The sequence below is a fragment of the Charadrius vociferus genome, unplaced genomic scaffold (assembly GCF_000708025.1).
Source record: "Charadrius vociferus isolate BGI_N301 unplaced genomic scaffold, ASM70802v2 scaffold92, whole genome shotgun sequence".
Taxonomy (NCBI): domain Eukaryota; kingdom Metazoa; phylum Chordata; class Aves; order Charadriiformes; family Charadriidae; genus Charadrius; species Charadrius vociferus.
The window spans coordinates 4,813,385-4,840,458 of NW_009647874.1; the positions used below are offsets into that span (position 1 = coordinate 4,813,385).

Below are 27,074 nucleotides of genomic sequence, written 5' to 3' on the forward strand. Positions count from 1 at the left end.
AACTAAACCATAATGTACTATTGTCTTATGAAAATGGAAAGATTCTATGGAATTGATTATACCTTAGACTAATAAGCTTCATCCTATAGGATATTTTTATATTTTATGTGTATATATATATGAAATACGTATATTAGACTTATATTGTCTATGTATTTATATATAAAAGCATACACATAATATTTTATATTTTGCTATTTTAGTAACTTGCCTGTATGTATGTATACATACATATAGTGAAGTACTGTTATTTTGTTGATATGACTGACACTTTTTCTACCTCCTTTAGTGACTGTCACATGAATTCCTCAAGGATAATGGACCCTAAGGTGCGAGAGACTGAAGGAGATGGAGAGGACAATTCAGGTAGAATTGCTTCTTTCCCCAGTGAATGAAAAGTGCTGTGACTTCTTGAGCTTCAATGCCTTAGCTCTATCACAGAAGTGAATCTGCTTGTTTAGAGAATGCATTCTCCCTTTCTCTCCTCCTGTCTCCAAGAGCTGTTATATTTTTGAAATTTTTCAAAGGCTTGAAATAAGATTTTTCTAGCATCTTATGGCAAAGTTAACTTTTTTACTCAACAAGGTCCAATGATAAGTGAAACGCTGACAGGGATGCATCACAGTGCTGTCATGCCAACTTACATGGGACAGGCACAAGTTGTTGGGATGTCTTGTGTATAACTCTGATTTTATTTCAGGTAGTGTAGCTGATCCTAATTCGGGTCTTTCCTTACTGAGCAGACTAGCATTGCTTTTCAAGATTATTGCTTGATTTCTTGTTTAATACTTTATGATCCATTGAGTCTCATAATTAGCATTCAAAATATTCTGGGATGTATTATAAAACTGACATTATAAAAGCATTAGCCTCCCAACACTGCACATTCCACCTAAGTAAGCCTTTTCTACATTTAAATTGGTTTTGGTAACAACATTGGCCTTATCATCACTATTTAGCTTGCTGAACAAAGGCAGTGTGTTTCCAAGTTGTAATTTCTTCCCTGTATCCCAGGCTGTTAATACCAAAGTTTTTCTTCACAGTCTAATTATCACAAGAGGCAAGTAGAAACTCTATTAGGAAAGATCCTACACCGTAGGTTATTTCTTATGTGTCATGAACATTGCAATCCATTCTCCAAGATAATAGGAATTTCATGCTATCCGTATAGTCTTGAAAGACATTAACGCAAAAGCAGACTGTGCTGCCTCTTCCAGGAAAAAATTCACTTATAAAGAAATTATAAGGGAATTATTATTGTTCCAAAAACTTGCAAATGCCATTGGTTGCATCTTCTTTATGTTTCTTCACTTAGGAAAGAAAAAATCAAAGTTCAAATCTTTAAAAAAGTTCTTCGGTAAAAAGAAAAGGAAAGAAACATCTTCTTCTGGGAGCAGCAGTCTGAAGCTGTTCCAGTCAACGAGCGATGTCACAGCCTCACACGACATGCATGTTAATTATGATTCTGAAGACGAACTCGAGTAAGTCATAGAATCATAGAATGGTTTAGGTTGGCAAGGATCTTGAAGGTCATCGAGTTCCAACCTCCCTGCCATGGGCAGGGACACCTCCCACTAGAAGTCTTTGGACTGTGGCTGGTAAACAAATACAGAACTGCTACTATGTTTATAGATTAAAGACACCCCCAAATTGCCTCCCCTCTGGTTCGGAATGCTGCATTCTCAAACAGTTGGCTTTTTCAGGAAGGCATAAATTAAAATGGCTGATGCAAGGCAAATAGCAAGGGAATTGGATGGGGCACAGCGAGAAATAATAACTAAAAATGCTTTCATTTAATCATCAATAAGCCTTGGGTTATCATTTCAAAAGAATGTAATTCCCATCTTCAAAAATTAATTAGGTGTTCAGCTTATATCTTACCAGAATCGTCTTATGCCTCTAAGATGTATCTCCTAAAGTTTGTTAAAGAAATTTAGATGCCTAACCATTTACGCCAGGTTCTGAAAGCAAGGAAGGGGTAAGGGGGTGGCTGCAACTAAAATCAGCAGGATCCAGAGGCTGTGAAGCCTTTATTTCCTCTGTATACATGGGATTTATCTGACCAAGGGACAAATGTCTGCGTCTAAGTTAGTCACCAGCTGCCTTTTATAATCAGCAGAGAGAAGCCAACATTACTAAGAAAGCTCATATCATTCTTGTGTAGACATTCTTGTTCAGATGAATCAGATTCTAGAAGTGTCTATTTCTAGAGAACTGGGGTGACCAGCTCCGATGGAGATACCTGTGGTTTAACGTCTGAAGTTAGACTAGATGAATCCCAGCCTGTGTATCTGTCTGCCTCTGAAAATCTTGTCTTCATTCAGGCATTGCCAAAAATGTTACCCACTACTGAAAGGTAACCATGCGAAACCCAGTGTAAAGTTCAAATGTGTTCCTGGATGGAGAGATTTACTGAAGAGCCCCTTGGCTGCCTAAAGAGCAAGTCTTTGCATTGGTGGATGTGCCTCACAGAACAAGCCTCCTGGTCCTCAGGCGAGGAGATGCTGCTGTGCCCAGGGACGGAAAAGTCAAACCATCCCCACCATTTAAGATGACATTATACAATGCGGCCACCAGGCAGCGCCAAACAACCAAAAGAAATTACTAACTTTTTTCTTTTGTGGCATTGGCAACAGTAATATTAGTCCAGCTTGAAGCCCCAGGAGTTCCGGGCTGGCAGCACCGGGTCTAACAGTGGGCTCTAGCATTGTTGTTCAACAACATATTTTTAAGACATGGATGGTCAGATTTTCTTTCCCTCCTGCGCGGCTCAACAAGGTCATGTCCGAGTGGGTACGATCTTTGGCTGGTTTCGCCGTGTTCCTGTGCTGTTACTTGCAGGGTTGTTACATTATTGTTTCTTAATATTTGTTTAGACAGACAAACACCAGGAAATTCCTTGAAAGGAAGGAAAATTAATTCGAGCACTCATAATCTGAGGAGACATCTAGGGTACCTCCTCTATGCATCCGGGAAGTGTGCATCTGCTAGAAAGAGAAAGCAAAGGTAGCATGCTGGGATAAACGTGCACAAGCAACAACACTGCTTATCCGGCTGCTGTTGCAGTCTTTGTAAAATGTAGTGAGTTGAGCAGCCAGTGCAGCCCTGACTGGCGCTTGCTTTGCAAATTGCTATAGATCTGTCTGACCTTGGATGCATTGCAGAGATCACATTTTCACTTAGATGAATTGTTCTTCTAATGCCTCTAACGCATTAAACAGAAGCAGCAGGCTTTCCTTCCTTCTGCAGCAGAAATACAGATCAACTTTTTCCTCCTATTGTTTTATCAAACATATTTATAGCAGCCATGACAAGGGAAATGTTACTTTCAGCCATGTTTGTGTATATTCCTTAATGTCCCTACAACAGTATCTAAGATCCAAAAATACACAGTTGTCCTTTTTTTCCTCTTTTTCTTTTTTTCTCTAGAATGTCTACTCAATTAACTTGATAGTTAAATGAACCTGAACAATTCTGTATTCTGTACTCTAGTTTGCCATTTCATAGCTGTCTTGTTTAAAAATTTTAGAAGAAGGGAATCCTAGAAAAAATGCCATGTGCACCCTTTTCTGGTCCCTGGTCAGTTAGGCTATGAGCTAAGCTGATGAAAATGAGCACAAGAGACCTTCTAGCAGCTAGCTGTCTGTCCATGGGTCTCCTGTACCATTCCCATGAGGAAACAAGGTGTTCATGCCCCACATGTAAGTTACATACCACATGCATCAAAAGTAGGAAACAGAACATGACAGAAGCTACTCAAAGAGCATCTCCTGCTTCCTCTTACCAGCCTGCAAAGAGCATCCATGAAAAAAATGTGTCCCCCATGCTCATAAGGAAAAATCCCAGGGTTGTTGGTATTTAGCACAGGACCTTGAAAGCATCTTGTAAGGATTTATGCAAATTATTCTATATGAGAACTATATTGCCTGGAATATTTTTCTTAATGACCTGCATGGCAGAGATACATTAAATGCCGTACTACAGCCTTTAATAGTAAAAGGTACTTATTCTTTCTATGGTAATGATCAGTCATTTGCATTAGCAAGAAGTTAGTCCATCTCAGGTACAGGCTTGTTTATGTGAACTCCTTTCATTTTGCACCTGGACTTGCCTGCAGCACTGTTGCGCCACCCAGCTGCTGGCTTCCAGCCATGGGGCAGTAGCTTTTCCATAGGATATAACTCAATTGCCAGGGTTAAACTCTCTTTAACCTTAATTCAGTTTGTTAACATGACAGATAACAGCATTTGCAAGTTTTTGTTTGGTTTTTAAAGGTGTTACCTAGATTAGCCTGAATGACTGTATTGTATTCATGTCGAAGTCTGGAATCTCGTGTGTAATATGTGCTGCGCGCACATATCTTCCACTCCGTGGTTCAACTGACCACTAGAGTTAAGAGTAATAGGACTGGCAAAAAAATCTGTATGTTTTCATTCATTTGTTATATTATTCCAGCACACATAAAGGCATTATAGGAAGCAGAGCTTTGTCACATGACAGCATCTTCATTCCTGAGACTGGGCAAGAGCCTGCAAGGCCAGTAAGAGTGTTTTCTCAAGAAAACATTTCTGATCGGATTAGAGCTTTACAGGTAATTTACACAACATAATTTTTTCAAATGCAAGAGATGGAATGTCTTTCCAAGCTTGATTTTTTGGGATAGTGTTTGTGGGTGAACATTTGATTAGTAAGTAATATCTGTCTGCAGCTTACATTAAATGTCGCATTTAATTAGATGGCAGTATCATATCTTGGTTCTACTTAAATGATAGTTGAAAAATGGATAGATTGTTTGGCTCTCCAAGAGAACATATGACGTGAGATGTCCTGTGCTCTGGATCAGCAGAAATTGTAAAGTTAAAATAAAAGTAACTCATTGACCTGAGCTAAAAATGTACAGGGGAAACCTCCATCACTATCACATACTAATGTATTTTATGCCACGCTGAAGTTGAAGCTCCAGCCTACCATGAAATTGGGACCTCCGCCTCCGTTTGGACTTCATGCAAAGCGAACAGAGGATGCTGGGACCAGTTCTGAAGATGATGGATTACCCAGGAGCCCTCCAGAAATGTCTTTGCTCCTTGAAAACTTATATTCAGGCACAACAACAAGAGTGAGTAGTTCTGGTGTTGACAAAAATCAGTGTTTAATGACTTGTTTTACCTACGTGTGGAAGGCAGAATAAATTATTTGGTTTGCTATATGTAACACTACTTTATGTCTGAAATACCTTACTCGAAATGGGAAAGTGCTATCTCTCTGTATAAACAACTACTTAGAGTCTTTGTTTCTGTTAAAATGCAAATATCATGCCAGAAAATGCAGACCTAGGAAGGAGACGATGTGTTTGTGCGCATGCATGGGGATGCTGGGTTTTTTTAAGGACTACAGAGAGCTGCCAGGCATAAAAAAAAAAAAGCTGAAAAATCTGTGTTCTCCCTTGAATGTGCTGATAAGAGCGCTCTCTGCTTTAATGTTTTTCTAGGCTGTCATCAGAAAAAGAAACATAAAAGAATTTGAAGCTGTTTTTTCTTTTTAAATGATAGTTTTGTTATACATTATTTCATTCTTTATCTGCTTGTCTTACACTTTATGTTTGCAGTGTCCTTGCTAATCCTTAAGACTATAGAGAAAAACAACTTACATTGTCGGTATCTGTGTGCACTTTGCGTAGATGGTTTCTGCAAGTATATCCACCTCGTTTGTCATCTTTTACTGAATCTCTTCCTCATTCCATCCCACAGTTCTCTGACTCTCACAAGCACCTTAGCTCTTTGAGTTTAGCTGGAACAGGCAGTGAAGAAGAAGAACAGGTAACTTCTGCCAAATGTATTAAGGGCCAAGCAATTATGCATAGTAGTCTTTTAAAGAAATGTAAGGCATAAATATTACTTTGTTGCCCATCTGCTGAAAAAAAACCCCACCTTGTATGTATGTAATTGCATGCTTACCTGTTTGCTTTGCTTTTTTAATGCCTGTCCTTCTAACGTGAAGTTATGATTATTTATCAACATAATTCTGACGCCAAGTAATCTGCCGTTGATAATAATTAAGCCCTCTAGAATATTTTACATCCTTTAGCAAACTTTACAGACGAGATATAATCTCCAGACACGGCCAGTGACATTTAGACACTGAAACATTATCCCTTTTTTTTAAAGATGGGAATTTGTAGTAAAGGCTGCTTAGGTTACGTGCATAGGATAAGGGAGGGAGCTTGTTGAGGAGCCGCGAACAAAATCTAGATCTTCTGAAATCTGCCCATCCCCTTCCTTTAAGTACAAGGTTAACTTGCACTGATACAGAAAGTGTTTGCCTAATAGTAGTGGCTGACATTGCTGCTTAGGAGTCTGAGGTTCAGCCTTCAGTCAGATTCTGGCCACGTGAGCTAGTGCGAGCTGTGAATAATGCTGAAGTGATGTTTTCAGGACTTGAGTACAGGCAAATAGATGGCTTTCTTCAATCAGCAGCCAACCGTTCTGGCTGATTAAAGGGCGGTTTTGAAAGGCTCTGAAGAGTCCTTTTTAGTTGTCTGCAGCTGGAGTCATGGTGGAAACAACCCAGGGGGTAAAGAGAAGAGCATTTCCTAGAAATAGGAGGAGGGGTAGAGGGGAATTGCAGAAAGGAAATAGAGAAGCTAAGTCCTGAGCTTACTATTCCTTGGTAATTATGCAAAATGTATTTCAAGGCCAGCTGCAGCAGGGCTCAGCAAAGATTTCTGGCCACACTTGTTAGATTCCACATGAAGCTGTTTGAAAGACCGCTTATATACAGTGGAATTTTAATATTTTTAAAGAAAAACAACAGAAAGCATGAAGAAGGTATTTCTTGAAAACTAGTATAGGCTCACCGAAAATTTGTCCTGTCCAGATGCATGTTTGCTAAAGGAGGATTTACGTCTCCCTGTTGTTCCATTAACATTACTCTCTGACTCACTCGCTGACTCCTGAGACATGGTGGTGACTACGCGGTTGCTCAGCTTTTTCCACATGCCCCATCATTTAGCTCAGAGCTCTCTTCACCCAGTCCAGTTTCAGAGCACAGCCAGAAAGTAGCCCCATCTGAAGGCTTTCCTCCCAAACTGCAGGGTCTAATATCTGGCATTTCAGAGAGATTAGCCCTACTTCTGCAAGTCAGAGGAGACCAGCTCGCAGGGCTGAGGAGTTTTGCACAATGCAACCCTGAGGTTTTGGGGAGCAATGACACCTTGCCATGTCTTGGAAGCTTTCCTGGATCGAAGAAGGGAGAAATGGATCGCGACTGTCCCATCTGGACTTTGGGGATGGGGCTTCCTCATCGCCCTCCACCTTGTGCCACCCAGCGTGACCAGCTGAAGGACGACTGAGCCATGCACGCATGAGATTTGGAGAAGGGGGTCTGCTAACCATCCTCTCCTCCAGCAGGCTTCACCAGAGCCAGACTTTGTGGGACAGGCAACTTCTGCAGCCAGCTCAGAGCTGGCATTCACTTGGGCTGCTGAAATTTTAAGTAACAAACCAGATTCTTGATTTTCCAGCGTAGTGGCCAACACTGAGCACTGCCAACAAGAAGACATGCGAAGTTCTCAAGGAAAAGCAGAAGCCAGAAAAAAGGCAGGCAAATAATGACGTGCCTTGAAAGAGAACATGTGCTGTGTCTTTATCATGGAGCTGAAATGTCAATGTATTCTCTGTTAGGTACTAATGTATAATGCAGCCACGTATCGTTTGTTGTACATTAGTCATGTTTGAGTACTAGACTGCAGATATTGTAGAGTGAAAATTAATGAGAGCATCCATTATTCAACATGGCTGAGCTACCTTTTTTTCGTAAATAGAAACCATGGTCGGAAGCTGTGGATCCAGCCTCCGCTAAAATCAATGGGAGTTTTCCCCTGGCCATTGAGGATGCTGTAGCAGACCCTCACTACACTACAGAGTATCTTTTGGCTGCAGTGCATAATGCAGAATTCTACTTGCAGAAAACACTGGTGCTTTTTCCCTCCCTAAATAAAATGAACACTATCCTTCTCTTCCCTTCTCCCATCCAGCCCTCTCAGTAAAATATCACTTCCAGAGGAAGAAGAAAAGAAGAAAGAAGAAGAAAGCCTGCGGAAGAAAGCATGACAAAGGAGGAAAGCTCCTCTAATGAAATGAATCAGAATTTCAAGCCTACAAAGAGAGGGCTGTCATGAGTTGTCAGAGGTCATGTTAACGCCTTGACAGACAGTTTGGCAATATCATTTTGCCTGTTTGCAAAAACTGAATCCGAGAGAAAGGGAGAACCATTTTTAGAGTCATTTTTCATAAATTTTTCAGTCTCCTTTTTGCGTTAGCCCTGGGACTAGGGTAGTTTTTGGTGAAGCGTCCAGGCAAGCTGGATTCCAGCTTTGTGAAAGTACTGCACCCTTTGGAGCATTCAGGAGTTGTTCCTGGATGGGTTACTGGCCTCTCGTAGGAATTGTCCATTGTTTCCTTCCCCAGAATAATCTACAAATGACATTTTACATTTCAGGTAAACTCCCTAGTTATTTTGCGGATGTAAATACATAAGGAGAAAATGCAAGCTGACTTAAAGGCCAATGCCACTGATTCCTTTGTCTTTAGGAAGGTGGTGTAGAGTTCGAAGCGACCTGATGACACATAGGAAGTTAGAAATGCTTCGGCCCAGAATATCTGTGGGTAGGAACCTAGACACAGATGCTGGAGGACAGACCCAGAAAGGAAACTGGCCCTTTAGGTTCTGTAACTGGGTACTCTTCATAAATCTGTCTTCTAAAACATGCTGGCCATGTATTTGTGTGCTTTAGATCTTCTAGTTAAATGTGACTTGGTCCTTCCCTCTGGACAGTATAGCTTGATATTCAAGCAGTTAAAAGTGCCGAATTGCTAACACCAGTGCTCCACATGCAACATTAGGGAATGCAATGTATTTTAAAAAGATGTCAAAAAGAAAAAGAGGCAACCTTAAAGTGCCAATAAATATGCCCCTTATTTGTAGAATTGTTATTTTCATGTCTTTGCTTCTTTGTTTGATTCTCTATTTGGGGGATTATTTTTTTTTCAGGTTACATTGGGTCCTTCTTCTAGATCTCACTCTACAGATGGTCAGCTGTTCCCTAGGCATGGAAGTGCTAAAACCGGAGCTCCCCAGATATCTGACAGTACCATCTCGCCTGCTGCCAATTTTGACAATCCACCTGAGCTTTCCTCTTGCTTAGATAATTCTGCTGCTAAACACAAGCTTTTAATAAAACCCCGGAACCAGAGATCCAGTAAAATGAGAAGATTTTCTCAGGTACTTGTGAAAATAAACAGTGTCACCTTTCACACAAAACCAGGAAGTTCTTTCTGGACTTTATATTTCAAACTCAGATATGATAAGAAAAGTCAGATTGCGGCATGGATATTTCATTGGGTTTTAGTAGTTGTTATTTGATGAGGCTACGTATCTGGAGTAGACACTAGGAACAGATTAAGTACTATGAGATTACTTGTTAACTCTTGATGCAGCAGTTTATGTAACAATTTATTCTTAAATTTACTGGCCAGTACAATTTAGTATCGTTTGTGATGCAGAAGTTGGGGCTGACTGCTTAATTTCTTACTTAAATAATTTTTAAGGGAAAGTGTTATGATCAACTTGAGTACCTTTCCCAGTCTGAAAGTTCCTGTAAAATCTCAAGTCTTTGAGAGAGTATTGATGGAGGAGCTGTTTTAACTTTCAAAATATAATTTGGCTTATATTTTCAAGAAGTACAGAAAGAGTAAGTCGTGACCTATTAATTGGAGCCAAATTCTATCATTGGGACTGTTCTGAATTCAGCTCTCCCGTGCCTCAAACTTGTAAACCCTTTATCTGCACTACAGAGACTTCAAATAAGTCTCCACAGGAAAAAAAAAAAAGGTGTGTACGATTAAAAAAAAACTATTAAAAAGTGTATGGTATTAAGAAGACTTTTTTAAAAAACATCCTTTTAAAACACCATTTATCTGATTCTTTGTCATACCTTGTGAAGGGCATAGCTTAACTTTTCTTCTTTCTCTTCTCTTTTTAGAACTAAAGCTTGCAGCTCTTACTACAGAATTTGCACGTTATTGTTTGTGGTTTCTTTCAATGTTTTAATTACACTAAAGCGATTAAATTGGCTTGCTTAACAACAGGAATATTATTCCCTCTGTCTCTAAATATTACTTAGCTGATATTCTGTACTTTCCAAAATCTGTGAGTGATCTTTGGGCTCGGTAGAGCACTGCTGCGAGCAGCACAATGATGCTAGTTATTTAGAAAAGTATGTAAAGCGATAACTCACAGATTAAACCTCCTCTTCCATTGTAACATTGTTACCAAAATACAATTGCTTTGTCCAGTCTGCCTATAAACTGCCAGATGACTGAGCCCTCCTGGTTTTCCGTGGAGAGTGTTCACATCTCTCGATAATACAATTCATAATATTTTCCTGCCTGAGTCTGCCTGCGCACTTGCTTCTGGCTAACTGATATCTTCTGCTTTTATGTTCCTGCGTGTATGGGTTGTGAATGCAGGTGGCCTTGCAGCTCTGTCTTTGCAGTTGCACTTGCAAAACAAGTTGGAAGAACCCTAAAAGTATCTTCAGAGTGCAAGTTTTATGTTCTTAGAACTAGGGCCTACATCCAAAATATATATTTACCCAACAAACTACAGGGAATCAGTGAGCTAATACAGGCACCATATGAAAAGGCTTATTCAGCAGCTTAATGATGTGCTTTCAAATAATCCTGTATATTTAGCCAGTCCTTACCTGAAGCTTAATCACAAGACCTCACAGGTAACTACATATGCATTTATAAACTTTTATCAAATAGTTTTAACTCTTGAAAGAAAAAGACGACTTTTACACAAAGGAGGCAAGGCTGTAATGCTGTATGGCAGCAGGATTAGACAGAAGACTGCCATATGGGGGTAGATACTCAGCTGGCATAGACTGTCATAACCGGATGGCCTTGTTAGGTTTTTGCTCTTCCTTCTATGTACCCTTCCCTCTTCAGAGCCATGCAAGAATGGGTTGTTTTATTTTTAATGCTAGTGTGCTGTAACAAAATACAAAGGGACAGATTTTTCTCTTTCAAGTGCTGCTTTTTGCCCAAGAGCAACACAACAAATCCAGTATGCTCTCGGGAATCAAGTGCCAAGGACGGTCCAATGGCCATTGTTTTGATGAACTTCCTATCCACAAATGCATGAAAGCACTAGTTGTGCAGAAGGAAGTGTCACTGATTGCTTTTATATTGGTTAAATACATTATTCCAGGATCTGCTTAGCTAACAAAGCATCCAGTATGTAGGTTAAGAAAAAAGTGAGCTCAAGCATTGGAGGCAAGTATTGCCTTCCTCTTTAAGATCTTGGTTGTAAATGCAATGATGAATAACAAAAAAAGTAAATCTATACAAGCTGATGGAGCTCTCTGAATTTCTTTCTCACAGAGGACCCAGTCTGAATCTCTGACTGATTTGAGCTGTACCCCAGAAGAAGAAGAGGACGATGAAAAGGAGATGCAGACAGACTTGCCAGATACTGTATTCGAACCCAGCAATCAAGAACTGCCATGTGGCACAGCTGCAGCTCAGGATGTGGCTTCCTGGCCAAAGCCCAGAATGCCTGAGGACCTTCCCCCTGCTTTGAGACCAGCGATGACTCAGCCTACTTCTGAGCCTGCTGTTGTACAGGAAGCCCTGCTACCAGAGAATGAACCGGAGGGCTGCCAACCAATACTGGAAACAACGTGTGTGAAGTCTGAGTCCTCATTGCTGTTAGAAGGCAAAGACTCTGCAATTTCTTCCTACTCTGGTCCAGACAGAGAAGTACAAAAGCAAGAAGATGCCTCAGAAACACCAGTTCTGTTGTCTGGGGAAGTAAGCAATGTGTCAATCAATATTTTAAATCAAGAAAATAAGGAGCTTCCTACTGTGTTTTCAGTAAATAAAATACCATCCGAAGAAGATACTTCAATTAGTAAGAATAGTATTGTTTGCTTGGAAGGATCAGAAAGTACACAGAAGGGTGATCAGATACCTGTGGAAATGCCCTGTAATAAAGAGGCAAAGAAAGAGGTTGCTCTATTGTCAGAGTCCAGCAAGCAATTTTCCTTAGGTTCTTTCCAGCCCACGAACTCGTTCCATGTTTCACATCCTGCTTCCGCAACACGGATGGGATCATCTGCTTCCTGCTCTCTAGAGAAAACAAAGACTGCGCAAGAGGCAGCTGCTTCTGGTAAGGAGAACAGTCAGTCACTGGTCCACAAGGAGGAAGTTTTGGGGAAGAAAGCTGAGAAAGCAGCCAATGAACTCAATGCCTTGAGAAAGTTTTCTGTTTCCTCTGCACGGGAGAGACCAAGGACCAGAAGCTTACACTTCCCAGAAAGGTCAGAGTCGGAAAGCCCATTAAATACCGGATTCTTCCTGTCCAAAGCAAAGGTCTCCTCGAGAAATGAGAAGTGGAAAGAAGACTTACAGAAGGGATCAGATCTGCAGGAGGAAAAAAGTAGCAGCAAAAAGCAGGCTTTGCTGCCAGAGTCTGACTCTGAGAACACAGGCCAATCTACAGAAATTTTGGCTGGCTGCATTCCTCTGGCTGTCGATGCAGTGCCAGTGCCAAGTGATTCTTCGGTGGTATCTCAGAATCAGCCAAGCTGTGAAGATAAAAGTCCTTTTCAAGTGAAACTTAGATCCACCTCACTGTCCTTGAAATATAGAGACAACTCATCATCAGAATCAAAAGGCATTAAACGATACAGTGCAGAGTTTAATTTAGAAAATGAGGGATTGACTTCCTTTCTAAAAGGTGATAAGGCACAGATCAAAAAAACAGCCGATACAAATATTGGTGATTCTTTAAGTGAAAAGATCAAACCCAAAGCAAAGTCCTCTGAACAGCTTAGTAGCAAACCTCCGTTGCCTAAAAAGCCAGCCTTGCAAAACATAACTGTTCCAAATACTGCTGCAAACAAAGAGAAGCAGGACAAAGCTATTCACTCCCCTGAATCCAGAAGTGAAGATAGAGACCTGGAGAAGAAGTCAAATCCTTGTAAAGTGCCTGGTAAGACTCCCAATACTTTATAAAGTTACCTTTACTGGCAAGGAATGACCTTACCTGTGAGAGAGCGTGAGGCAGACGTGTCGCGTCAATCACAACACTGGTGAGTGCAAGCTGACGGCTCTGCCTTCAGTGATGTTGCTCCCTGATTCTCCCTTGCTGAAAAGATTATCAAAACAGCAGGGAAGAAGCAGCAGACAGAATGTTTTTGCCTGTGATTTTTGCATTTCAGTGCATTGTTTAAAGGATGTTCAGTGACACTCAAAAAATAAAGTGCATTAGCAAGTATGGTGAAACAGAAATAACAAGCCACTAAAGTGTCCCCATTTAGAGCTGCTGTATGGCAATTCAAAAGCCAGGAGCACGTATTAAGTGGAGTGCCCTGCGTGGGATGAGTGACTCAGACCTCTAGCCCTTCTTTTTCACCATAGCAGTGCGGCAGAAATACTAGTAACTGCCTGGCATTCTCAACACGCCACTTATTTATTGTCTCCTGTGAGCTTTGCTTATTCATTTATCCATCTTTATAATTACTCATTCCTTGTTTAAAAACAAAAATTAACTACCCTGCAGCTTCCTGGAGTTTAAAGCCAGGAGAGACTGTAAGATCGTGTCTACTGCAGATTGTTAAATTTCACCCTGTTGTCTGTATTATATAATTGGGTTAGAGTTAAAAAAAAAAAAAAAATCAGTCCTCTGGAGACTAATATATTGTATGCTACAGGAAGAGAACAGAAAAGACTGGAAGTGGCACCACTGTCTGAGGTCTTTGCAACGACAGTAAACAAGTTAGGTGAAGTACGTTCAAGCAATTCTAGGAGGAGACCTCTGCTCTTCACTTCAGAGAACAGCCAAAAAGCGAAAAAAATCATTAGGTCCTCTGATAAGTGGGAGAAACTTATTTCCTGCCCTGAATCTGTCTGATCAGGAGTTTGATGTTAAAAATGTGAGGACGAGATGCTGGCCAAGGAAGCGAAAAGGTTTCTTTGTGCCATTGCAGAGCTCCCCTCCATGGTTGCTCTTCTCCAGTTGCGGTCAGTCTCTGAGCTTCAGTCGGGGGACACCAAGCCAAAAGAAGACCTCAGGACATAGCAGGCCACTTGTCCTGTAGGGTGACAAAAGCTTCTTCCTGGCCCCAGAAGCAACCTGCTGATGCCCTGAGTTACAGCAGATTCCAGTTGTCATCTGCTGCAGTACCACAGATATTTTTGTAGGGCTCTGGCCACACTTAGTTTCCTGCTCTCCCAGCGGCCACAAAGAAGGGGATTCATTGCTTCCACAGCTGGACGAGGCTCCCACAGCTGTCCAGCCAGAGCGTCCCCGCACCACGCAGACAAGGTGCTCTCCCTTTCTATAATCCCAGTGCTCCCTTTAAAGGCATTTTGCCCTCTGCTCTGCCCTGCGGAGCAGTTGATTATTTGTAGTGATGTCAAAATTGAGATTTTGGGGAGAGTCATACCAGGAACAAGCAAGGAGAAGACCTAGCACAGCGTGCTGGTAGGTCTGGCAGAGAACAGAGGAAAGCAGCGGGAGTACCAGTGCTCCTGCACACAGCCTTTTTTCCCCTCCTTCTTGCTGATTCCCAGGGTGCCTGCAGTGGAAGTGGGGCGAGAGACAGTGAGTCCTGGAGGAGGGAGAAGGGGAGGAAATGGAGCCAGGGAGCACATTTCTCCTCCAGGCTTCTCCTCTGGCTCCTCAGCCCTGAGGTGAAGGAGATTCCTGCCCCCAGGCTCAGGATTGTCCTCTGCAAAATAGTCTGCGGGTGGGAGCTGTGCCCCAGTCCCCTTGGCAGGCGTGCATGCACCTGGAACTTGAACCTGAGGCTGCAGGTCGAGGACCCCTGTTTTGGACATGTTCCTCTCCACCTGACAATATTACACCAAATCTGTTTGGCCTGGGGTTGTTTAACACGGTGGTTCGGATTGGTCTGCGATGGTAATTATTTGTCTTCCTTATCTACTGCGCCACTGATCTTACTATATCACCTTAAGCAAAGCTGCTGCGATTTCCCATGTATTTGCAGCTCTGAAGCGCTTGGTGATGGGTTCTGATACGTGTGCGTGCCAGGACTCAGAAAAAAGCAGTCTGCTCCAAACTGACCTGAGGTCCTTCCTACCCCACTGCAGACCTTTCTCCTTAGACATCTGACCGAGCACTTCCTTGTGCTAAGTTATCACATCAGGCTGAGCTGGTCACCTGAAGTTGTGGTTGAACGAGGTGTCTCCACCTCCTCTGGTTGCCCTGGCACCACACCAGCCTTAGTGGGGGGATTTGCACAGTGACCCCAGAATCGATGCCCCTCTCCAAGATGTAGGAGAGCCTTGGGACACAATGAGGGCTTAGTGGAGCAATACCCCTGCCCAAACGCCATTTTAAGCTCGTTGAAACATTTGCCTTAGCCCAGTGAGTCGAGAGTGTGTCTTTGCAACCGCAAGCCGCAGAAATCTGACCAGCGCGATCAGTACAGCCCTTTGTGGATCACATGGCTTGCCAGCTGTCTCTGGCCTCCTGATCTACTGGAACACCCACTTCTTGTTTTTTTTCATCCAACCGCCCTTAATGCAGGCACCCAGCCCTCTCCTAGTGCTTGAGTTCATCAGCCCTTTCGAAGAGCTGTGGTCACCCTCAAGAGACACTTTATGCTGTCAGGGAGTTTTTTCCCAGTGCGTGTTTGCAAATCCCTGCGCTGAACAAGAAGGCAAGCTGTGAAATGGTGATGTAAGGGGGTGCAGTTCCCTTCTCATGTACACTCATCTCAGAAAAGTCAGTTTGCTGTGTCATGGGGTGAGCAGGAGCAATTTGGTTCATTCAGTTCATTTTTTAGCTTTTCAGCACTCTTGGTACCAAAGGCAACAGGAGGGCTGGTGGGATGCTGGCATACCACCTCAGGCCAAAGCAGCGCTCCTGCTCTCCTGAGTTTTCTGGGAAACTAGTGGGGGATTTGTTGGCCTCTGTCGGGCTGCAAGGTGGCTCTTTAATGGCTGTGTGAAATTAGTCACCTCAAGAGGGGTAATTTTTAAGTTTCTGGAACTAAAGGCACAAGTCTTAGCAAGAATGAAAAGATTAAGCTGTGTTGTTTGGGGTTGATACACTTTGCCATAAATCCTGTAAAGGGCAGAAACAATTAATGTATGCAAACAGGTTATTACAAGAGCAAAACCATAAGCAATACCTGTGTGAATGTGCACATTAGGATATACAAAAATCAGCAACTGAGGAGCTGTAGCAGGGACACGTGCTCTAACAGAGAAAAGGAGCTCGGGTAGCGACAGTGAATGTAACGGTGAATGAAATCGGTGTGTATTGTCTAGCAAATACAGGCTCTGAAATGACAAGAAAAATATATCTCTCTACATAAAAAAAGACGTTGCTTTAATGCTGTCCTGGCTACAGCTGAAAAGAAAGCTGTCTTTTCTTTTTTTTTTTTCCAAAAGAAGTTGCTTTTTCAGTTGTGTCAGGCTATTTTGCAATGTGGCTGTTTTCCAGCAGTGAAATAGACTTTGATGCAAACATAGCAGTTTCTTGTGTCAAAAAGACTCTCCTGGCATCGGTGGTATAGATCCAACCAAAAGTCAAATCCCTCGCAGAGCAGCTTAGAGAAGAAAGAAATGTCAAAAATACTTAGCCAAATCTTTTAGAATAGCTTTGTCTGAAATTAAGGAATTGGGTGTGTACACTAGCACAAATGCATGTAGTGCTTTAATAAACAAAAGGAAATATGTAGGGCAGGATATACTAAATGCCATGTGCATTTGTAAAGACTTTCTTAAAATAACTGGTGTTTCATAAATGAGCAAAGATACAACATTGTGGAATTAAATATGCATGCATAAGCGGGGATATAAAACAATGACGCTGTTGTATACAGGGGGTGTTATCTCGCTGGGTAAAGTTGTTTGGATTAGTTTTGAGTATGTTTGCTTTTAAAATACGCAGGGAATCCACAAGTTAGCTTTGATTGCTGTTAGAGGTGTGACTTTCAAAAGGCTCTAATATTCTGCCTCTGACTTTTCGCCTGCACAGATGTATGGCAAGAGTAACCCCTCTTTGCAGTCTTTGCAGGCATAAGATGTTCATTTTCAGGTACGAGATTTAAATGTTATAAAGATCCTCTGCTATATTTTGCGCTCACAAAGGCTTTTAGATTTAAAGGAAACGGGTACAATATCTGAGGCCATGTCTAAAAAAAAATCAATCCCTAAATCTCAGGGTAATGTTTCAATATGTCTTTGCTGTGGTTATCCATATAAGCAGCACATACACCCCCAGATACAGTCGAATACACTGAGTATATCTGTCTGTCAATAGACAGAAATAGGTATGCATTTCTCATTCACTTTCTATGTGTGTGTATAAACCAATGCACAATAACAAGTCAATCATAGATCTCCTTTTGTACATAAAGATTAATGTTTTATCTTCACCTTATTGTTCACACAACCAGTCTGACACACATTAAAGGATAATATCCCGCTATCAATGAGAAGCGTACACGTTCGTTTCCACAATATTTAGGCAGAAGGAATTTCATCTATAAGATCAGAGCTTTAGTCTGAGAAAACAAATAAAAAAAGCTGCTTTAGTAAGATACTGAAGGAAACAGATGCCTGCATTTAATGGGGCTGCAGCAGGGGAATTTCCCCCCTTAGGGACCACTGAGGCAGCCAGCCCTGCCACGGTCAGACCCAGCGGAGAAGAGCTGGGGTGATTCTGATCTGCAGGAGGGAACTGAGCAGGTGGCTATGGCTCACTTGCTTTCGGGGCCTATCTTTGGTGGTCAGTCTGGATGCTGTGGAAATGGTGAGGAACACAGACGGAGCGGCTGGTCTTGCAACTGTCCATGTGTGTTTAGTGGCTGTGGGAAAGAGGTGAAGGGAAGGCTTCAGCAGCCTCTGGGTGTGGTTTCAAGTGGCAGCAGCAGATCTCAGCAGCCTACATTAAATGCTAGTTTTAATACATGGTGACATTACGCACAGAGCAGCTTGACAAGTTCTGACCTGGCATGTTCCCATTGTTGGTGATTTATCCCAAGGAGAAGAAGATGCTCGTTTGTCTTTTAATAAGCCTCAGACCAAGCCAGTTCTAAGGAAACTGGGGAAAAATGCAATCACGAGGTTAAAACTGAGTGAACAGGAGACAAATCGCTGCCAGTAATATCCTTTATTAGTTTATGAAGTTACTAAGTAATGAGGTGAACAGCATATTGTTTAAAATAACATGTTGTAAAAAGAACTGAAGAATATGATTCGGATTTTAGTTTTATTCAGAAAATCTCCTGAGTGTAATGCAGAAACAAGAGGCTCGGCCCCCCTTTACCAGAGAAGTGAAACGGGGTGTTTGCAGTGGCTGTGGCCTGTAAAACTTGCACAGCTTCCGACGGAGGAGGATGCTGCTTGCATTTCGTACTATGTTGGCTCCCTAAATGTGGTATTTACCAGCTGGGAAGTGTTGTGCTAGCTGCTGTGCACATGATGTGCAGCAGAAGCAGGAGTTAGATTGTGCTTTTGAGTACTTGTGGTTCTGCTCTGGCTAGCCACTTCCTTAAAAGCTGTGCTTTGCCACGTGGTGAACCCTAAAATTATGTGGACTACCTCATCACCGGATGAGCTAAGATAAGGAGGGCTTGTTCAATGTCATCAGACAGTCACTGAACTGAGGAAGAAGATGTGCAAACAGCACTGCTTTTGTGAATAGTCACTTCCTGAGAAAGCTTTTGGCCTCTTAGTGCCCCTCAGGGTATCAAGAGCTTCACAGTAGAGTCTCAGATCACCTTAAACTGCCAACTTACTTCACCATATTATCTCCTGGATTACTTCACCACTTTTCATCCTTCTGGTTGGAACAGCAGTGCATGTATACTGCCAAGAAACCTTCTCTAGTTGGAGGTGGGAGGATGTAAAGGACCTCTGGGCAATGGGAAAGATAATAAATAGTGAATACAGTTCTTCTACCCCTTACAGTAATTCTGGCTGACAGATGAGGTAGCAGCTCCTGCAGGGGTTGCATCTGATGGGGTTTTTTTCTGACGAGAAGGCATTTCCTTGCCTGCCTGGGTTTCTGCAGCAAGGACTCTCACAGGAACAAGGGCAGAACGTAATTACTTAAAGAAACAAGAAAGCCCCTCTCAGAAGCAGATCAGCTCTTGATCTTCTGCAGGTGATACTACTCTGCTGTCCTAAGTCAGGCCTGTAGAGATACATATAAAATCTTTAAAGATGATGATAAAGAGCTTTTGTTGCCTCCTATCACAGGGACATTTTGATACCAGCTCTTATGGGATGATACTTGCCTCTAATTTGGCTGCCTTCTAATTGGCACGACTAGGATGTCTGGCGGCTCATCGGGGAAAACTGTCTGAAGAGCCAAAGTGCTTGATGCCTTCGTTAAGAGTATCTGCCTTATAAAAACATTGTTATAATAGCGGCCTCCAGACATATCACTGCAGGACTGGGAACCCTGTTGTGCTAGGCAATGCACATCGAAATAACAGAAAGATGAATCCTAAATCCATGAGGATGACAGAGAAACAGGAGCACAGGTAGCAATAAAACCATTACATGTAGTGCAGTAAATAGAGCCTGGGCATAGCAGTCATTTTGTCGGTATTGATTGTGTGATGGGAGCAGAGGAAGAGCAATGTGTCATTCAGTTGGTGTTTACAGAAAGCTCCCGTGGTGCGACAGGAAAAAATGGGACAAAACACAAGGGGTGGTTTTGAATCACAGAGACGAAGAAGTACATCACTAGAAGTGTCAAGGCGAAGCCAAGTTCCCAGTATCATGGGGAAGCTGGTGGGTGGATTGAAAAGGACCTTCAGGGTAAAGATGTTGGTGTTTGTGAGCACCGAGACATTACAGACAGTGAAGGAAGGTAAAAAGGTGATGGAAAAGGATGTGTGTGGTGGTGTGTCTGTAGCTATCCAGTCAGAGAAGAAAAAGCCCAGTCTTCTCTGGGCTGAGAAGAGGCCTGTACACGGGGGAAGGGGTATGTTTGGTGGGATGGATTTACAGGAGGAGTCTGGCAGGGCACAAGGAGGCTTCAATGGGGAAACATCTTCATAATACTGAGTCTAACTGTTGGATGGTTATTCATTACAGGATGCTAGGAGAACAAATTGACTGATTCGCGTAGAAGGTAACTAAACTGAAAAGCCACTTTATGTACTGTGTGAGGGATCCTCAGCTCTGAGGAAGACTAGGCATCACCAACACCTTCAGCAGTGGCAGTCAGTCTGTGTGTCACGGTAGTGCTTTGGGAACTGATGAAGCGTGGCACCTGGCTTTACTGGGCAATGCACTAACAGGTCTTGCCCAAATTGCTCACAACCTAAAAAGGTGCAGATGAGTTCAAGGACATGGCCTACAAGCAAAAGAGAGAATGTGGTGGCAGATGCATTAGCAGACTTCACACCAATTCAGCCGCATGGGTTTACTGATGACGATCCTAATGAAATTTGTCCTAAGATACTCAGAGAAGATGGGCTAGCAGTCCTTGAGCTGCTAGTGATTATCTTGGCGACCTGTGGAAGATAAAAGGAACTCCAGAAGGGCGCACTTCTTGAAAAGGGAGTTGAAATAGAGAAGAGAGAGAGGGAGAAAGGGTGTTATATACCACTTAACTTAATATCAAATACTGAAAGGAATAATTGAGCTATTCTAAATGTCTGCAGCATAACATACATAGAAGTTCCAACCAACATGGCCTGGTCAAGAGCAGTCAAATCAAAGGATAACTGGTATCAGAGGGCATTTCTATAAATATCATTACATTCCTATAAATACAGTCTTGGTGAGGCTATTCATTGGGTTGATGCAAAGCTACTGAGTGCCAACTAGTGATTCACTGTCATGTTAGGTGGTGGCCATCTTAGGTCTGATTCAGTATATTTAAGGCTATTCAGTATATTTAAGGACCTGGGTGACAGAAGTAAGTGTGTGCTTATTACATTTGCAGGTATTACCAAGATGGAAAGCCTGTGGACACAATGACAGTAATAGAAATCAGGGTTATCTTTAGAAAGTAGAAACATAGTTTGAAAAGAATATTTTCTTTACAGACAAGTAGAAGGTTCTGTGTGCAAAAATAATCTGATGCAGAGATACAAATGGGGGATGGAAGAGGGGAAGTAACACGATCTGGAGCTCACAAACTAAATACAAAACAGCAATAGCATAATTCTGCAAGAAACTCGTCATGCTGAGTGATATGCACAGGAGACCATTTCAGGTGAAGTGGGCCAGTCCTTCCACTTCAGCTGATCATAGCCCCGTTTCTTCTCAAGTGCTACGTGCCAGTTTTGAGCACCATATTTTGAAGAAGATTGGGATCAAATTAGGACAATTCCTACAAAACCAAGAGTGATCTAGAGAATATGACTAATCAGAAAAGTTTAAAAAACGGGGAAAGCATGGTCTAAGTCTGCAAATGCATGAAGGGCTGCCACAAGGAGGCTATGAGTAATCTGCTTGTGTCTGTAGCGTATAGGGGAAGAAGTTACAGGATTAAATTAGAGCAAGGAAGATGTATCTTACCCAATAGGGAAAAATGTAGTAGTAAAAGAAGAGCCAAGCCATAGGATAGGTTGTCTAGGGAGACTCTGAGATCTGTCCCGTCTTTGGAGGGTTTTAAAAACAGGTTAGATACCTATTTGTCTGGAAACAGTTGATGTGAAATTGATCTTGCAAACTGATCTTGCCTTGCAGCTGAAGGATAGACTAGATGACATCTTGAGATCTCTCCCAGTCTCATTCTCTATCATCCTGTAAAATGAGACAAAAATGAAGCAACAGCAGCCAGTGAAGAGAAGGGAAGAAGATCATGGGAGGAACAGCTGTTGGCATGGAAAGATGGGGCATAGGTGGGATGCAGAGAAGTGGAGTAACTTGCCATGCAAGAAGGAGGGAAGCTCCTTCAGTGTCCAGGGGCCCTGCTTTACTGTGCTGCATTTCCACAGCTGGACTTTCTGGCTTGTTTTTTTCAGAGGTTTCCCTGCACGATCACATGAGGTGAACGTGAAGGGAAATGCAGGCATCAGCTGGCAAAACATCTTGCTTTGGCCTTATAGCAAAACTTGTGTTTTCTCTTTTTGTGGTTTTCAGCTGACATAGGCTTTACAATGTTTTCTTGCTCAAATAACTAGTCTGTCTCTGGTGAGGTAGAACCGTGATGTGAGAAAATCCCTGAGCAAAGAAAGTTTGTGGGTTTTCATAATGTGCCTGAGTTTGCAGACTCCAGCTCTTGGGAGCGCATCATCCCTTTCATGTCCCATGTCTTCATGAGGCATCTCAAACACGCCTTCAGACACACTGGCCTGCTTTTCTCATCAGGGCCATGTTCCTCTAAACTAGACCATAGCCCTCCAGAAACGCGTCTGACAGCTCTAGAGGGTCCTGTGGCTCAGTGCGCAGCTCTATGCCAGCACAGCAGCTGAGCCCCAAGGGACGCCGGGGCACTAATCCTTCCTGGCTGGGTCTGCCTCCTCCTGGATCCCTGAACAGGATGCCGACTAGGTAACAAACTTTTCCTAGGGGCAGGACCATGCGTGATTTTGAGGATGAGAAGCTTAACTTCTGCTCTGAAATAACCTTCCATAAATTTGGGTACGTTAGTGGCCAGAAATGGCTTGGAAAGGTTAAATCGTCTTTCCTTATGGCTTTAGCATGGTTTTAAGAGTGTTAGTTCTGTTCTTGTTCATCTTTTAAACCATGCAGAGGCTCCACATTAGTTGGAAAACTGAATTTTGGGTGCAGTGTGCGCCAATGAAGAAGTGGAGAACCTGGGGGCTGGAGCCAACAGAGGAGCTAAGGCTCTTCTCTTGATCCAGTTCTCCTCAGTGTATAAACAGGATTTCCCTTCACAGAATATTTGAATAGAGGGTATTTCACTTCCCCATACCTCTGGATACTGCTCATCCCTGGGTAGCAGTTGTGAGGACAGCAGGGTAGCGCTTTTAACCCTTTACTCTAGGAAGGCCTTTTTTTTTTCTTGCCTTACTGACATCTCAGTTCTGGTGGAGCACAATGAAAGTGACTGGCTCCAACAGAGAGCACGGTCAGCATCAGCAGGGGTAAGTCAAAGTAAACCTCATGTCAAAAGACTGTGAATTAACCATGGGGTTTTCGCAGTATTTCTGGGTGTTCAGATGCCTCAGAGTGTTGTGCTCAGCCACCCACAGCACCTGCAGGCACCAAGGGGCTGTGCGAGGGAGGCTGCTGCTAAAGAGGTGGAGGAAGGCAGGAACCAGACTAAGGCATCGACTGCTGCTGCGTGGGCACGGGGAGAGCGGGAGCCAAAGGCAGGCCGGGGTAAGGAGCGTTTGCCTTTGCCATACTGTGGTCCAGCTGTGTCCAGCTTTGAATCGGCTGCTGCTTGTTCCTAAACGGCCACGAAGCAGATGGGAGGAGGGAGCAGAAGGGGAGACACTGGCAAATGGGTAGATTAATGAAACTCGATTCATGTTTCTGCATCTCCCTCACGTGAGAGCAGTGACACTGTGACTTTAGCTGAACAAAGATGCGAAGCGTTTTTCATCAGCAGAACGGTAACTTAATACAGTGAGCACAGGAAGATTGCTCTCTGGAGACCAAACTAAACAGAATTCCTATTTACCCAGGCTGGTCACACATCCTGGGACCAATCAGCGTATCAAGCAAGTGTGAGCTGAAGCTAATTACAACTCTCTTTCATATAACCACGTACATAAATAATCTGTCAACAGAGAGAAGCATGCCTTCCCCCATGGCTGCTGGAGACTCCGGAAGAGATCCCAACAGTCCCACAGAGCCAGCCTGGATTTCCATAGCAAGGCAAAAGCAGAGGGGCATGCAGCAGGAGCAGGAACTCGACAGAGAAAAACTTGTGGCTCCAGATGTTAAGTCAGATACAGAGAAACAGAATAAAGAGAAGGAACAAACAGAGGTACTTACAATACAAATTTGTGATGTTTTCATGTCACCTTTCTGTAGTATTCTTTGGATCTACTGCTCTGTTGCAAGTCATGCCATAATGATTACAGATACTTAATGAGTATAATCATAAGTAACAAAGGCTGTTGGAAATGTGTTACAGATTCAGAACTCTCAGATTGTTCAGGTATGTAATTTTGTATCTCCAAGAAATCTTGGAACTATGCGAGGTGTGTAAAATTTCTTGGGTGCCCAATGCATACTTACCAGATCTAATGCAAGTATTGGATGATGAAATATCCCAAAAGAGGTGGTAAATTGTACGCTGTCAGATCTCTCTCCATACAGAGGGAACACACTCTCTTTAACTATCCTTCTAAGCACACCATTTCATTGAACCTCCTATACATCCTGACTGAAGTAACACTGAATGAACAGCTCGGTTCCAGAAGCTCCTAGGTAACAATTTTTAGAGCTTTGAGAAGTGAAATAGAATAAAAATAACTTTTGCACTTACAGGCAGTGCCAAGATATAAATTCTGGTTGTCTGTGTATGGATAACTCAGATGCCCATGTGGTGCCATGAACATGGGCTGACGCTGCCTCTTCAAAGATCCCATGCAAAAGAGGGTGATACCTGTAGCAAGTGATCTTCCCAGATGACAAAGCTGCACTAGCAGAAGCACTTGGCATTAATCCAGAATTCTAACAAGGCTTCCCTGGTACTGGGCTAGCTCACAGAGGCAGCAGCGTGCGAGTGCTGCCTGTATCACCTCCTGCACAGTAAGAACCCTGCACTGATGCAGGAGCCTGTGTGTCCTATACCAGCATAGCATTCCCAGTGCAAATGGCCTACTTTCTCGCTTCAGATGGTACTGTTAGAAACCCAGATAGCTGTATTATATCCTGGAAAAAAAAGAAGATCTCTAGATGATGAAAAATAGCAGTGGTTAGATTAACAAGAAAAAATACTTAATAAAATGTCTAGACAAGATTATGAACTGCAATAATGCTCAACATTGTCATAGCACTTAAAACACCAAGGGTTTAAATGATCCCAAAATACAGTTCTGTGACAGAATAGGAAACTCCAGCTCTTAGCTGGCAATGTTCCCTAAAATTCATGCCATGCATTTTATTTCCCTATATCAGCTAACAGAGAAACATGCCAAGATGCTCCTGACTGCAGCGTGTGAGGCTTGGTGCCACTGTACTACTCCCACTTTCTCCTCTCCCACATGGCACCAGGCACTATCACTTCAGGGTAATTTTTGATACTGGCAAGAAAATCCATGGGAGGATGTGTTCGATTTCCTTTTTTTTTTTTTTTGTGGAAAATCCATTTACCGTCAACGATGTAAAAAACCAGTGCCCTAACCCACAAAATTTGGGAGGTGGAAGGGAAACATGGGAGAACAAGGCTGTTTCCAAATCCTATATCCTAAATGTTATCCCTATGTTAGTAGAGGTGTGCAAAGGGCTTGGAATACATTTTGCATTCGAGACTATAATAACCTATTCATGGATACCATTACAAATAACAGATACAGAGGGATCATTGTAATGTATAAAGTTGAGTAGCATGGACACTAACATGAAACCACTGGAGCTTTCTGAACGGGTATCAGCTCAAGTGAGAAGATTGGGACCAATACGTGATGAGTGCACATGGTCTTTGGACTGTGACAGCCGCCACATCCACTCCTTTTATTTGTGTTCTTCCAAATTGGTCTCATTCTCTCTGCATTACTTGGATTTTATACCTGTCTATGCCTAGGGGTCAGTGAAGCAGCAATGGAGCAAACCTTCACACTTGGTGCCTAAAACCACTTCTGAAGAAGAGAGGAAAGAGACAAAGTCCGAAGTGAAGGAGCCACTCCTGAGAACCAATTCACTGTCACATTATGTCCCTGGTAGGAAATAAAATGCTTAAAATATAGGCTGTTATCTCACAGCATTGTCAGAAGAAATCCTGCTTGAGTGTGCTGGAAAAGGAGTAGGGGCTAGATCCTGATCTCTTCCCCAGCCCCATATCAGCAAGGGCAAACTGTTTTCTCAGCGCTCACTTCTGGGGTTTTATTTGGTGGCATATTCTCTTAACTGCTTTGATTACAGAGTAGTCAAAACTTGTGTTGAAAGAAACGCGAATCAAGAGCGCTAGGCCATTTCCCAGGACGGGGTCCCAAATGCACTATCGCAGTGTAAATTGTAAAATGCACACAATGTTGTTTTCAATACGTTCAATTTTAATGCGATTTCCTCAACAAGCTGAAATGATGTGATCACAAACCATTTGCCCATCAGTCCTCCCATGATAACTTCGAATCTCTCTGGTAAATTAAACTTTGAAAGAAGGGCAGAAGTTTGGAAGGTAATAAAACTCCTGTGAGTTGGGGGCTGGGTAAAGGAGGAATTCACAAATGAATGCTCTTGCTAATGAAAAGACTCTCTCTTCTTCGGCCTGGGTGTTAACACAGGGCATGGCAAGGAATCCAGGTCATCATGTTGGTTTTGGTAAGTTTAGGGACCAAAAGATATCATTCATGAGAAAAACACTGTATTCTTTTGAGCATGGAATCGTTATTGCCTCAGTTACGTAGTGCAGAAGAAGCTTCCATGTGAACTGTAAATATCTTCTTCTGTAGGGCAAGGCATGGAAAGTTTTTAATGAAAGAGCTAGGCTGTATAGCTGCACAGCAAGCAAACGTTAAATGTTTGTGTGTTTTATTCACAGTATCTCTGTCACCAGCACTGGTGGATAAAGAGGAAATGAGCCATTTTAAGAAAGCCAGTAATGCGGCTCCGGATCAGCCATCGTGGATGGAACTGGCCAAAAAGAAATCGCAAGCCTGGAGTGATATGCCGCAGATTATAAAATAGAATGATGCAAACAAACAGCATCTTTCATAATTAAGTCAACTACTTAACTGAACTTCTACAGACCAGCTAATCACAGTGAAGAATCTCTTGATACAGGAGAAAAGTTTTATTATACAGCTGTGGAGAAAGTGTGCAATAGGTGCAGTCAAAAAGTTTACCTTCAACTTTGTAGCAATCAGGATTGCAATGGATTACTTAAATTATGCTAAGGACATACTTACACTTTGGAAAATAAAA

General features: G+C 42.5%; 1 protein-coding gene across 1 annotated transcript; it reads left to right on the forward strand.

Moving 5' to 3' along the window:
* The first annotated feature begins 299 nt into the window (after positions 1-299).
* On the forward strand, positions 300-26,837 carry KIAA1211L (KIAA1211-like ortholog). Its single transcript, XM_009883093.1, has 10 exons — positions 300-366; positions 1,316-1,481; positions 4,456-4,591; positions 4,952-5,116; positions 5,748-5,816; positions 9,049-9,279; positions 11,445-13,056; positions 23,771-23,970; positions 25,735-25,870; positions 26,692-26,837. Exons 1-10 carry the CDS (start codon positions 300-302, stop codon positions 26,835-26,837), a joined length of 2,928 nt encoding a protein of 975 aa, XP_009881395.1.
* The last annotated feature ends 237 nt before the right edge of the window (positions 26,838-27,074 follow it).